This window comes from Gobio gobio (assembly GCF_949357685.1).
Source record: "Gobio gobio genome assembly, chromosome: 24".
Lineage (NCBI taxonomy): Eukaryota > Metazoa > Chordata > Actinopteri > Cypriniformes > Gobionidae > Gobio > Gobio gobio.
This window is the reverse complement of record NC_137120.1, coordinates 18,171,803-18,187,118: the sequence shown is the minus strand read 5'-3', so window position 1 is coordinate 18,187,118 and position 15,316 is coordinate 18,171,803. Positions and strand designations below refer to the sequence as shown.

At 39.6% G+C, this 15,316-nt stretch overlaps 1 protein-coding gene across 1 annotated transcript; it reads right to left on the bottom strand.

The window, feature by feature from the left end:
- Nucleotides 1–1,408: 1,408 nt before the first annotated feature.
- ifi44g (interferon induced protein 44g) lies at nt 1,409–15,251 on the bottom strand. Its single transcript, XM_079807849.1, has 8 exons — nt 15,175–15,251; nt 12,378–12,781; nt 12,228–12,279; nt 11,952–12,150; nt 9,863–10,021; nt 6,777–6,948; nt 3,398–3,498; nt 1,409–3,313 (listed from the first exon to the last, which is right to left on the bottom strand). Exons 2-8 carry the CDS (start codon nt 12,745–12,747, stop codon nt 3,146–3,148), a joined length of 1,221 nt encoding a protein of 406 aa, XP_079663975.1. The 5' UTR covers nt 12,748–12,781; nt 15,175–15,251; the 3' UTR covers nt 1,409–3,145.
- Nucleotides 15,252–15,316: the final 65 nt, after the last annotated feature.

Here is a 15,316-nt window from a genome sequence, read left to right as displayed (position 1 = left end):
CAATAATTTAAGGTTTTTTGTTAAATTGCTATAATGTAGCCTAATAAAACTACTTGTTATATTTTGTTAATTACTCAGCTAGCAAGTTGCCAATTATCCATTGCTCGTTTGGTTATGTAAGAAATCACTTTATTTGCCGAATTTATTTCATAGGTTAGATCAAGTGATTTTTGGAGACTATTAGCGTGATATAATAAGTAACAATACTAATATTCCGATAGGAGCTCATGAACCGATCTGTGTGTTTAACTTTTGTGCAGTGTTGTGGCGTCCCACCACCGAAAATCACTGTTTTGAGCAAAATTGTCAGTTACTTCCCTGAATGAGTCGTGTGTTTGAACAAATCGGTTCAATGAATGATTCTTTCTGACTCACTCATAAAGAGTCTCATGCCGCCACCTTCTGGTGCAACGGTGAACTACAGAAATATATATAAGTTAATGGAAAATGTCCACCACTACGCAGACTTATCGCAAAAAATAATACGTTTTTTTTCTCGTCCGTAAAAATGTGGACGGATAGGAATCACTTACTGGATTCAAAATATTGTGGGTTCAAAAAGCGAATTTCGCCAAAAGGTCGAAATCGACTCGTTTTTGTTTGTTTGACTGTTTTTTTGGGAAGTTGCGTTCAAAATGCACTGGCTAAAGGGAGCCAAGTTGAAATTAAAAATATTAAAATTAAAATTAAATTACATCCTTAAAAGAACAATAATTGAGAATGTTGAATCGGTTTCATCGATGTTGAAGATGAGTATATTAGGAAATACCAGCTTCTTACACAACGCGTTGGTGGTATAGTGGTGAGCATAGCTGCCTTCCAAGCAGTTGACCCGGGTTCGATTCCCGGCCAACGCAAATCTCGTTTTTGTTTGTTAAGTAACGTTGTGTTCGTATAAAAATTTGAAAGAGGTCAATATACAACTAGGCAAAATTACAACTAGACAAAAATATTAGTAGCATGACCATAGTTTATATGCCATCTCATGTATTAGGTGTTTTAATTTGCAGAGGTGGACAGTAACGAAGTACATTTACTTGAGTACTGCACTTAAGTACACTTTTTGAGTTTCTGTACTTTACTGAAGTATTATTTTTTAGGGAAACTTTTACTTTAACTTCACTACATTTGAAAGACAAATATCGTACTTTTTAATCCACTACATTTCTATCAAGGTCCTCAAAGTCCAAAGTCGTTTCTGTAGCAGCTTTGCAAGTCAGTGGATGATTTTTTTTTCTTCTTTAAAAGTTTTTTTTTGTTGCAAAATGTAAATGTCTGGCAGAAAGAGAAGCATAGACATACAGGTGCTGGTCATATAATTAGAATATCATCAAAAAGTTGATTTATTTCACTAATTCCATTCAAAAAGTGAAACTTGTATATTATATTCATTCATTACACACAGACTGATATATTTCAAACCTTTATTTCTTTTAATTTTGATGATTATAACAGACAACTAAGGAAAATCCCAAATTCAGTATCACAGAAAATTAGAATATTGTGAAAAGGTTCAATATTGAAGACACCTGGTGCCACACTCTAATCAGCTAATTAACTCAAAACACCTGCAAAGGCCTTTAAATGGTCTCTCAGTCTAGTTCTGTAGCCTACACAATCATGGGGAAGACTGCTGACTTGACAGTTGTCCAAAAGACGACAATTGACACCTTGCACAAGGAGGGCAAGAAACAAAAGGTCATAGCAAAAAAGGCTGGCTGTTCACAGAGCTCTGTGTCCAAGCACATAATAGAGAGGCGAAGGCAAGGAAAAGATCTGGTAGAAAAAAGTGTACAAGCAATAGGGATAACCGCACCCTGGAGAGGATTTTGAAACAAAACCCATTCAAAAATGTGGGGGAGATTCACAAAGAGTGGACTGCAGCTGGAGTCAGTGCTTCAAGATCCACTACGCACAGACGTATGCAAGACATGGGTTTCAGCTGTCGCATTCCTTGTGTCAAGCCACTCTTGAACAACAGACAGCATCAGAAGCGTAGTGTGCATTTACACAACAATGCAACAATAATAAAATAATGCATTGACATAAAAAAGGAAATTTACTTTTGATACTTAAGTACTTTTAAAAGCAAGTACTTCTGTACTCTTATTTAAGTAAAAATAGTTTTTAACAACTTTCACTTGTAACAGAGTAATATTTGACTAGTAGTACTTTTACTTTCACTCGAGTAATGGAGTTGTGTATTTTGTCCACCTCTGTTTATTTGCTTATGTCTTATGCTGACAACCAGGCATGTACACCGATCAGGCATAATCACCTTCCTAATATTGAGTTGGTCCCCCTTTTGCTGCTAAAACAGCCCTGACCCGTCGAGGTATGGAGGTGTGCTGGGGTACCTGGCACCAAGATGTTAGCAGCAGATCCTTTAAATCCTGTAAGTTGCGAGGTGGGGCCTCCATGGATCGGACTTGTTTGTTCAGCACATCCCACAGATGCTCGATTGGATTGAGATCTGTGGAATTTGTGACCACTGCAGACCGGGAACACCCCACAAGAGCAGTTTTGAAGATGCTCTGACCAAGTTGTCTAGCCATTACAATTTGGCCCTTGTCAAACTCGCTCAAATCCTTATGCAACAATTTTGAAAATGACAAAAAAAGAGAAAAAGTTTAAACTTTTTCAAATATTTTTTTATTTTTCATTCTGAGTTAAATCTCTTTTACAGATTTTATCTGTAAAAGAAAACGTGCCTAATAATTCTGCACACCTGAATATAAGGCTTTTTTTATTTCCAGCCTTCATGAACAATTATATATAATTTATAAAAGATTAAATACAAAACGAATAGTAGTTATTAAGATTAATGTGCTTTGGAATTGGTAAAATGTGCCTGGAAAAAAAAAAGATCAGAAAATCAACTAGCCTAATAATTCTGCACGCAGTGCATAATAATAACCTCACAACCAACCTAAATCTTTAATCAAAGCTCATTGATAATTCACAGAACATTCAAACGCATAAATACAGTTTTTAGAAATTTTTATAAAATTCAGATCACCACAACATTTTAGCAAAGAATTAGGCTACAAACTTTGGCATCAACATTTCAATGGGACAAATCTGGAATGAACTCATTTTGGGGACGTCTGTAAATGTAATGTGACGTGTTTCTTACTGAAGTGCTTTAATCGCTGTTGTCTTGGAAATACAGATTGACATATTGTAAGATATGATCAACAGCTTTGAGCAGCAGAATATCTATGTTTTCGTCCAGATCCAGCTCTGAGCAGTAGTTCTTCACTGGGACGATGTAGGACGTGGCCATTCCCAGCAACTCTCCGGCCTTCACCATCTAGAGAGAGACAAGTGAATCCGGGGAAGCTCATGGCGGACAGTATAACGCATCATTTAAACATTATAATCAAGTATTACATACTGCCTGCTGAATATTATGGCTCTTGTAAACCTCGGTGATGTCACTTTTGGAGGCGTTACAAATTTGGTCCACATGGGTCAGTAGTGCCACTTGGTGTACACCTGCAATTTAGAAGCATTTTAGACTTTTCATAGTTGCAGTTTCTTAAAGAGGCCATATTATGCCCTTTTACAAAGTCTCGATTTAATTTTTGGGCTCTACTAGAACAGGTTTTCCTGCTTGAATGTTGATTATTCCCCCATATTCCTTATTGTTGCAGTTCCTCTCTTCCCAGTATGTCAGTAACGCTCTGTTTAGTGTCTGTCTCTATGAAGCACCGCCTTCTGAAAAGCACAATGTGCTCTGATTGGTTGGCTGTAGCAGTGTGTTGTGATTGGTCAAGTGTTTGGGAAATGTCCCGCCCCTTACCATAACCGCCAGTTTCAACACAGTACTAACTAACTAACTAACTAACTCAACCAGGCCCCGTCCCTTTAGATAAAACAGATAGACACCTTTATTTAAATGAGAAATATTGTAAACGAAAGGCGTTTCAGGGAGTTCAGAAGCAGTGGCACTGATATAGAGAAGAGCTTCCGCTGGAGGGAACTTTGCAAATAGCAACATTACAAAGATGAACATGGAAAAAAGCACAATAGGACCTCTTTAATAATAATATAACATGGCTAAAAACTATGAAGTGCAACATTCAGGTTCCTGAAGTAAAAACTCATACAAGGATAAATTATAAACTTTTAAAAAACAGGCCTACTGTGAGCTACAACGATGTTAATTTATTGTATTTGTTTCTGCTGAAGCCGTCAGCCCGCATTATTTCAGCTTATTTTTTAAATAATCTTGTTTAACAGTGGAACTCATGGTGAGAAACTACATTACCCATGATGCTGTACAGAAAATTCCACCAATCAGACTCACAACAAGCAAAACACACCAAAAGATCTCGTTAGCTCCGCCCACTCCCATGAAGTACTGGAATAACGTAATTGATACGGTCTCCTTACACTCTCAAAATACTTAAATATTTTAATATATATGCATATTTTGCAACAAACTTAAACATTGTTTTTATATACATAAACAGTAGTTTTATATTTCTCCATTGTTTTAAATTCGATTATGCTGTTCGCAATGCATTATGGGATTGTAGTTCTTTCTCTCACTAAAGCCATTAAGTACACAATCTTGTACCTTTATCTTTTTGACCGATTTTTTAAATACTTTTTTGCTTTAAATCAATGTTTGTAATATTGTAATTCACCTCGTAGCCGGCTTAATTGATTCATTTAACATATACTTATACAACTTAAATATGATTTATAACACTTTAACAGTTTTTTTTTAAATCCCTATGGGAAAAATGAATGGAAAAAATACTTCTGGAACGAGCGCCAGTGAAAAAGTGGGTGGGCACTAATGCACTTTATTAAAGGAACACACCGACTTTTTGGGACGTTTAGCTTATTCACCGTATCCCCCAGAGTTAGATAAGTCCATACATACCATTCTCATCTCCGTGCGTGCCTTAACTCTGTCTGACGCACCCACCGCTAGCCTAGCTTAGTACAAGGACTGGAGGTAAATGGCTCCAGCTAGCCTACTGCTCAATAAGTGACAAAATAACGCCAACATTTTCCTCTTTACATGTTGGGATGTGTATAGTTACATCGTGTAAGACAGACGGAAAAGGAAAAGTTGTGATTTTCTAGGCCGATATGGCTAGGAACTATTATCTCATTCCTGCATAATAATCAAGGAACTTTGTGCCGTACCATGGGTGAAGCGGCGCAATGATATTACGTAGCGCCAAAAAATAGTCCTCAGCAAGCTCCCTGTGCAAGCAGTTTGTCACGTTGGGAAGTTAGCCTATTTTCAGGTGCTGTGTAATATCATTGCGCCGCTTCACTCATGGTACGGCACAAAGTTCCTTGATTATTACGCAGGAATGAGATAATAGTTCCTAGCCATATCTGTCAGGGTTCTGTCACTTCGGTCTAGTTTACTCTTGGTTTGTGACAGAGCCCTGACACTCCTGTATTGTCTTGTGTGAGCGCGCAGCTTTGAGCATGCTCGAGCTGCGTGCTCTTCTGTCCTGGTGTTTTGTGTGCGGGCGTGGTGTTCGGATCCCAGCACTTCGGTCTAGTTTGGGTTTCAGTTTTGTGTTGGGATTCGGACATTCATGCTCCGCGTGTTTGTTTTGTCACTCTGTCTTGTCACGTGAGCGTGTGCTCTTCTGTCTATGTAGCACACGGTTCATGTTTACATCAGCCGTGTGCTTTCATGTTATGTTTTGTCTTATGTTGTGTAGCACGTGGTTGGTGTTTTTCACTGGCTGCGTGCTTTTTGTTTTTTGTGCGTTTTGTGTGAACATGCAGCTGATGAGTTCTCATTAGCTGCATGTTCATGTCACGTTTGGTTTGAGCACATGTCTTGTCAAGTGGTTCTTTGTGTCGGCACCAATAGCCTCGTGGGCAGTGCGCTGACATGTAGTGCTGTTGCGCTTCGGGGCGACCCGAGTTCGAATCCCGGCTCGTGGACCTTTCCCGATCCCGTCCCCCTCTCTCTCTCTCCCACTTTGCTTCCTGTCTACCTACTGTCCTATCATAATAAATCTTAAAAAAAAAAAAAAAAAAAAAGTGTTTCTTTGTGCCATGTGCTCATGTCTATTGTCTAACCCCGCCCACCTTGTTTCCTGATTATTGGTTCATTTGCCCCACCTATCTTCCCTCGTTACCCTCTTTTGTTTGTTCCCTATTTAATCACCTTGTGTTTGCAGTCTAGTGCGGAATCGTTGTCGAATGTACCTCATGTTTCCCCTACTCCCGTCAAGTCAAGCCAAGCCAAGCCAAGCCAAGCCTAGTCAAGTCTGTTTTTCCCCCTCGGGGTAGTTTGTTTTTGTCTTGTTTTTTGTTATTATCATTAAAAGCCCATTATCCTCTGCATCTTTTGAGTCCTCGCTCCTTTCCCTACAACAACCCTGACAATATCGGCCTAGAAAATCGAAACATTTCATTTTCCGTCAGTCTTAGTACACGATGTAACTATACACATCACAACATGTAAATAGGAAAATGTTGGCATTATTTTGTCACTTATTGAGCAGTAGGCTAGCTGGAGCCTTTTACCTCCAGTCTTTGTGCTAAGCTAGGCTAGAGGTGGGGGCGTCAGACAGAGTTATGGCACGCACAGAGATGAGAATAGTATGTATGGACTTATCTAACTCTGGGGGATACGGTGAATAAGCTAACGTCCCAAAAAGTCGGCGTGTTCCTTTAAGTGAAGCATAACGTTTTTTGTTCCGTTCTGCCCATTTTCAGTGTGTGAACGCTTTCTTTGGAACTGAATGTTACACATATGATTCATGCCCTTAAACCCAACTCACCTAAGTTGCTGATGTGTTCTCGTAGCTGCTGGAATGTTGTGCCAAAGCTTTTGGCGTATGAACCGACCTTTGAGCCATCTACTACAAACACCACACAGTGCACTTTATCTTTGCTGCTTGGTTTCCTCAAGTAGCCCAGAGTATCAGCTCCAATCGGCTGCTCAGGACTAAACTGCAAAAACAAAGCATTGTTTCACTGAAGTGCAACCGTTGAAAACTACACACTTTGTCGACATTGTTACAGTATGTGCGAAAACAGTTATGACATCATGAGTTCATTGTAAAAATAGTTGAAATTCTCATGTAAATGTAAAATTCTACAGTATAGTAAACTTGTTAACTATTTCATGTGAAAAAAAAAAATATTGTAGAAAGAAGTACCTCATAATTTACAGTTAATTTATTTCCCAAGAAATCTTTTTTTTTTTTTTTACCCTGAAATATTGTTCCTTCGCCTGCTCCACATCCTCCTCCAGAGCCGCCACCCTCCCTCCTCAGTTGGAATTTTACGGCATGAGGACGTGCCTTCCGGGAGGGGGGCATACTGTGACATGTAGTCCGTTTAGTGTTCCTGTTTTGCCTGCCTTCCCTGGTTGTTAATCAGTTCCCACACCTGTTCTGTTTTATCCTTGATTACACTCCCCATGTATTTAACCCCTGTGTTTCGTTCAGTTCTTTGTCCGTTATCGTCTGTTAATTAATACTGGACAACCTGGAGCAGAAGGTCCGTTCACTGGACGATCATACAAGGGACTTTTTAGATCTGGCATGCCCCACTCACTAGACAGACTGCTCGCTCTGCATCCGTGCCAGTCAAAGGCACGCCTTCCAGTGATTGGTCCCAGAGAGGATTCCTCAGCATTTGTGGAGTGGGTGTTGGTGAACAACGGATTGGCATTCACCATCTGGCCAGCGAGGGAGGACATCACCAGCCTCTGCAAAATAGTTATTGTTATATGGAAAAGGATATTTCCATGATTCTCTGGTCCCACCCAGCTTAAAGTCTCCTGAGCCCCCGCTGGTTCCATCTAGAATAAAGCCTCTTGTGTCTTCAGAGATTCCACCTAACCTCCCTCTCCCACCTCCTCTTCCAAAATCAGCAAGTTCCTCTTCACTGGTTCTCTTCAGCCCCTGGACTTCTCCTCTGACGCTATTCTGTTGTGTGGGTCTTCCAGTCTCCAGCTCTGCCCAGTCAAGGGGATCCCCTGGCTCCACCTCCAGCTGTCGATCCCATCGGCTCCACCTTGGCTCCTCCCTCACTCGGCTCTACCTGCCCTTACGAAAATTAACCATGGTTTTATTATAGTAAAAGTGTAGTAACCATGTTTTTTTAGCTAATTGATTACCATTTATATAACCACAGTTTTATCGCAAACGCCATGGTTAAACTATGGATAGAGTAGAAAAGCCATGGTTCATTTGTGGTTTAACTATAATAACCATGGCTTTTTGGTTTTATTTGTAGTAAAATCATGGTTCATTTTCGTATGGGTGGGACCATAGTCCTTACGGCTCCACCGGGCAGGCTTGTCCCTCCAGCTTCACCTTGGGCAGACATCGGCCTGTCTGCGCCACGGACTTAGGACTTTAGCTACGCTTCGTCCGTCCACCCCTTTGGCTTTGTTGAGCTCCGCCTTGGTCCTCAGTCCCACCGGCTTCGCCTCAGTCCTCTGACACCCTAGTTCCACCTCGGATGCTCATCACTTGCTGCTCTGCCTCAGCCTCAGTATCAGTGTCACCCAGTCTTGCTAGCTCTTCATTTGCACCCAGGGCTCCACTTCCATCGGCCTTGTATCCGTCAGTTGTCAGCAAAGTTTCCACAATGGCTCCTCCCTCCCTCGACTCCGCCATGGGCCATTGTTCTGGCTGTGGTCTGGGTCCCTGCCTGGCTCCTCCTGCTCCTGGCTCATCCCACTGTCATCGCCACCTTGGTTTCACCCACCATGGCCTTCACTGGTTTCCTGTCCTTCGCCTGCTCCACGTCCTCCTCCAGAGCCGCCACCCTCCCTCCTCAGTTGGAATTTTACGGCACGAGGACGTGCCTCCTGGGAGGGGGGCGTACTGTGGCATGTAGTCCGTTTTTAGTTTAGTTTTCACTGTGTTCTGTTCCTGTTTTGCCTGCCTTAGTTCTCTATTTAGTTCCTGGTGGTTGATCAGTTCCCACAACTGTTCCATTTTATCCTTGATTACACTCCCCATGTATTTAAGCCCTGTGTTTTGTTTAGTTCGTTGTCCGTTATTGTCTATGTTAATGTGGTTGTGTTTGTTTGATATTCTACGACCTCCAGAGTATTCCATGTGGATTGAAATAAAGACTGCTGCTTTTGTTATTAATCTCCTTCGTCATGCACTTCGCTACAGCCACTTGTGACACTCCCAGTGGTCCGTGAAAATGTAGATTTAAAAAAAAATGTACTTTATTGTTAGTGGTGTTAAAGTTAGTGTGTGCACTTAAGATATTATTTTACTTATGAAATAAATTTATCATAATTATTTATTATGTTCACATTTACTAAATTTAGTATTTAGTATTTAATACTGCTGAAAACTAAATATTTTCCAGATAATATTTTAACAATTCGTATTAGTATAATGACAATGTAAAAGCCAGTTATTTTTGGAAACAATTATTTGATTTAGTTGTCTTATATATATATATATATATATATATTTATACACAGTACAATAATATTTTATAATTGAAAATATATAGCTACCTTTATTTATTTAATAACAGGGTCCTTCAGAAGGGAGTCATCATATTTAGGAGTCAGAAAGTTAAAAAAAATTTTAAAACCCCTGATTTAAATAATATTTCTTACATAATCTAAGTGTTGTGTAGTCATAATGTGGTCTTCCATTGTACCACCTGTGTGGTTATGGAAGTTACCTTTACATTTAAAAAGTACCAAGAGGATTTTAAATATTCATTTTAAATAATCATATACATTTATAAACTGTAAAATATATAGACACACTAATGTGATGATTTGTCATTATATTTTAACAGTAAGGTACCCTATATACTATATTTATAAATATATCTTTTAAAAGACACGTAAGTCCTATAACCATCCAAAAAATACCTGGTGTCCCTCTGGAGCGTGTCCTTTAATGACAGACAGTGCATCATGAAGAGTCAGTCCAGTGCTTTCTCCGTCACCGACTCCCATAACGTCACACAAGACCAGAGCTGTGGGCTCGTCTGCCTTCTCTCCTGCTCCTCTGATGTTGAACGAGCGAAGCTGAGCAACACGAAAGAATGTTAAAGAAAATAAACTACTATTTTCCACAAAAACTGTGCAAAATATAGATTGAACCCAACTAACAGGGCTAAAGTTGTGGCAAGGTTCATTGACAATTGACAGAACCACAGCGCGTTTCACAGCAACACTCAACCGTGTTTCATTACTGAATGATTCAGCGTTCTTTTGAACGAATCGTTTGAGTCAAAGATTAAATGACTCATTCATAAACAACGGCCTCATTCCTGAACGAATTGGTCGTTTGAACGAATCGTTTGAATGAACGACTCAATGACTCACTCAATGACTAAAGGGTTACTTCAGTGATTTAGCATTAAGCTTTGTATTTAAACTGGGTCATTTATGTAGTAGAAATATGAAATTATTTTTGAATTTGGTGCCTTCTAGACTAAGAAAAGACAGAAAATGTATTTTTGTCTCATGTGGATGAAAGACAACAACTCCCAGAATGCACTCGCTTCGCTGCCCTACGAGGCCACTCCGTACACCATTGTTTTGATCTTCATAGCAATACAATAATTTAGTTCAGTTAGAGAATAAACACTACAATTAAAAACTGAAGTCTTTTCAATAAAGTGTGAGTGAGCCGAACGAAAGTCACGTCACAGACGCAGCAGTGTCAGATTTCATTCGAGCTGAGCAGAGCTGAGGTAACGTTAAGCGCCAGTCTGGCACGTTTTCAGATCGCATATGGAAGCTAAACTATCACAGGAATTCATTGAAAAGTTGAAACACTCCCTTTGCTCTGCATCGCTCCGTTATAAATGTCCTTGCGGCTGCCTGTGTCTTACATTCTGTGTGCGAGATCTCTCCCCTATGGACGGGTTGATAACATGTGGAACAGCTCCATCTAGTGGCTGTAGTCTTTAGCCTCTGGCCAAAAAACCCTCAGATGACGCAAAATGACGATATTTGCGTCATCGGAGGATTTTTTCCAGAAATAAAATGCATAATTCTCTGGTCTAAGGGGATATGAGGGGGGAAAGTACCATAATTTGAATATACTACCGGGTTTCTACTGATACAAAGCCTAATGCTAAATCCCTGAAGTGACCCTTTAAGACGGTCACTTGCCGCCACCTACTGGCGGTTTAGTTTCGTTTTAAAAGTATCATTCTTTCCAACATTTCTTATTTGTATATTCAAAAAATATTTAAAACAATGTCATAACATTATTTAATGCAGATGTAATTGATTGTTAAAACATACAAAAGTAACATTTCATAAATTTTTAAGAATGATAAAATTGAATGTTTGCATAACCAAGTAAAAAAAAACTAAAAACAATTTTTTTTTAATCTAGACATTTTTGAAGAAATCAAACATTTAACATTTTTATAACTTGAATGAAAATGAACAGTCATCTTTTACTCACCCTGCTATTGTTCTAATGCCCTATGTCCTTCTATCTTTTTTCGGACCTCAAAAAGAAAAATTTTGAAAAACGTCCTGCACACGCTCCTCCATATAATGGCAGTGAATGGTGACCATGCTAAAACTTAACAAAAAGGATACAAAAGTATCACGCAATGATACAGTGAGACGCGCACCATATATGGAAAGTGTTCAGGAGGCATACTATAAGGTTTTGCGAAAAATAAACATTATTCAGTCAAAATACTGAACTCAGCCTTTACTCTGCGCACGTTCCTGTGAGTCCGTGCGAGCCGTCAGCAGCCGCTCACGCTTACTATTACTTGCACTGTTCTTATGGCACCCAGGATAAGCACACACACGCACCATTTTGAGAAATCAGGCTCAATAGAAACAAACGCGACTCTCACCTCTTCTATAAAGTAAATAATAAGAAATAATACAATAATACTAATAAGGTAAACCTCCTGAAGTGAATGTTGTGTACCGGTTGTCATGACAGATTCGCTTTGATTCCAGTTCTTGTCATGTTTACCTTTTTAGTGAAGCTGGTGGCGGATGATGATCCCACCATGGCTCTGTTAATTACCCGTCCAGAGAAGACAGACTGGACAGAACTGATGAAGCTGGACTTCCCAGCGCCGACTGGACCGATCAGCAGAATTCTGGCTTCAGTAACGCTCTCACTGGCTGGTTTAAATGACCTGACCAACTCCATCAGCGTCTCTTTCGCTCTAAACACAGTAATGGTGTTAGATACCTGGATGTTATGAGGTTATGATGAAAAATACCATGTGATGGTTCTACCTACTCTTCACCCCAATCCATATTTCTCCACTGGTTTTCCAGCAAGGGTGAAAAATCTGTTGAGGTGTAAAAAAAAATCAATAGTTCTGAAATAGACAGCAAGACTTTTTATTAAAATTATTTGCAAGATTGTTTAAATAACTCTGTATTTTACATGGAGGAGAGGACTTAGGTTTTGTCGCTTTTTTAGGTTTGCGATCAGATTTGGTCTCTGAAGATGTGGCTGGGAAGAAAAGACCTGCAGGTTTGGTGCTGGAACTGGTGCCTGAAGATGCGGTTTCACTGTATACAAAGCTGGTTGGTCCAGGATTTACTGGTTCAGGTTTGCTGCTGGAACTGGTGCCTGAAGATGCGGTTCCACTGTATACAAAGCTGGTTGGTCCAGGATTTACTGGTTCAGGTTTGCTGCTGGAACTGGTGCCTGAAGATGCGGTTCCACCGAATCCAAAGCTGGTTGTTGCAGGAATGACTGGTTCAGGTTTGCCGAACGAAAAACCTGAACCTGAAGAAAAACTGAATGCCATTCTTGATCAGAGAAGCAAATGTTTACTGATGTGCCTAGAATCAAAGTCAGTGCAAACGACAGCAGTACAAAATATAAGATTACTCAGTATAAGCATAAACCTCAGTGTACAGAATGGATTAGGACATTTATATAGGCAAATGGATATGACTAGAAGGGAATGAAATACATACATCTCTTCAGTGGGTTGTACTGTTATTTCATTTAAGTTTTTGGATTGTTCTGTGACGAAACAATGAAAAAATATATTTCCAAGAAATGTCCCGGACAATCTGAGCAGTGGAAAATTATAAGTCATCTAGGAGCTTTTTGCAGCAGATGCCATTGAAAACACGGTAAGTCTATCCCGCACAGCCTCGCTTTCATGTTTATGTCTCTGAATAAGGTCTATTAAGCAAGTTTTGCACATTTAACACACATTCTTCATCTTCGGAAAAGTTTGTGACCATCTTAAAACAAGACCTTCTTAAAATCGAAAATCTTAAGCTCCATGTTTTAGTTATTACACTTGGGCTATAGTCTATTAGTTTCATAATGTTGTTATTCTTAAATAATTATTAATTGTTCAATTATTTTATATTGTACGAAAAAAGCGAAACCTCTGACAGACTTTTCACTATAAGATTTGAAATTCATATTATAACTATATATCTCAGAAAAGTCTTTTTAGGGCTGGTTTAAATGTGACTAGTATGCATTGCTCTCAGAATCTTTCAGTAGTGCACAATAACGTATTGTCCTGAATATAACGCTGCGTTCACACGAAACGCGAATAGAGCATCTGGCGCGAGTGATTTCAATGTTAATGCTGCGTTCACACCAAACGCGAATAGAGCGTCTGGCGCAAGTGATTTCAATGTTAATGCTGCGTTCACACCAAACGCGAATAGAGCGTCTGGCGCAAGTGATTGCAATGTTAGAAATCTGAAAAAAAACTGGTCTGTCTTATATTCAGGGTCTAGACTTTTGCAGGCAATAACACACCCTCAACAACAGGTGGTGTCAAATATGTTAGAAGATCGCGAGTGCAAAAAAGTTGAAAAAAAGTAGAACCTGCGTGACGTGACGTCAGTGTGACGTAGGCTGAATGAGTTGGTCATTGGTCTATGAGTCAATTGGCTGCTTTTTCCGTAGCTTCATGAATGAAGTTAAATGGATAAACTATATAGTCAAAACATTTTTCATGCCTTAAAATAGCTTGAATGTAACTCTACACCCTTGATTCGTATATGTAGATTCATGAATATGCAAATGAACTTTACTGTAGTAAACGCTGCACAATGGTATCACTCTTTACAGCAGGGGTGTCCAACCCTGCTCCTGGAGAGCTACCGTCCTACAGATTTCAGTTCCAACCCTGCTCCAACACACCTGTCTGTAATTATCTAGCACACTGAACACCATGATAAGCTGGTTCAGGTGTGTTTGATTGAGGATGGAGCTAAACTCTGCTGGACAGTGGCCCTCCGAGTTTTGGAGACCCCTGCTCTAAAGGGAGGGAGGGATCTTATTCCTTCAAAGCTATAGCTCTCTATTGCTAGCCACTCCGAAATTGCCTACCCTACCTTTAATTAATAAAAAAGTTATAAATTCAGCTGTTGTGACAGAATGACCATTTGTAACAGTGAAGAGATCAGTTTTACTTCAAATATAAATAGTAAAAAATCCAGCTGCATAAATGATTCATGCCACAATGCATGCTGGGACCTGGGAGCCATGAATGAGTTTTGAATGCTGATTATTGATGTCTGTGAGTGTCGAAATGACACTGTAGTTAATAAATTTAATCATTTTACAGAATATCACAATATTTAAACAAATTAATAACAAAACACACTTCAGTGATTAGACTTCTTCATGATGACATTAATTGACAGCCAACATCAACTTCTGCTGTTAAAACAGCAAGAGAATCACTAACAAAACAATCAGAAGTCATGAGCCCAACTACACGAAACACTGATCACCATAGAGGTGACTTCAGACGTTTGCTACTCTTTCCTTCAGTGTGTCATCACTAATGGTCAAACATCACTTAATAATCTGATAAACTCCAGCACTACTTTACATCGGGGTTACGACTGTTAATATGACACATGAGCACTGAGCGGTGGTAACAGGGGATTTTGTTGTGTAGCATCCAAACTTCCCAGAACATTAGCCAATGTTATGAGGATTCCCTGTTAGCTGGGAATTGTCAATGGAAATCGAACAAGATTTTACTTGTTGACTAATTATAACATATATCTCAGTCAAGTCTTTTCACGGAGTCGAGCTATGATAGTTTGCATAACTGAGTAAATGTCAGACCTGTCTCAAACTTTCAAAGCCTTTCAGTAGAGCTTTACCAGAGTTTTAGCTATGGTTATTTTTGTGAGGAACACACAACTCTGATAGGTCTGTGTAAACCGAATTAAAACATACTCACAACACTGCAGTGAAAGAGAGTCGAGGATCCAAATGCTATGTTTCTCTCGATATCCAGAAAACGAAAGTAAAGCCTGTGCTGTGTTTTATTTCCGGCCAGCAGAGGGCAGACATTTCATGGATTATTGTTGCAGGGAAAACCA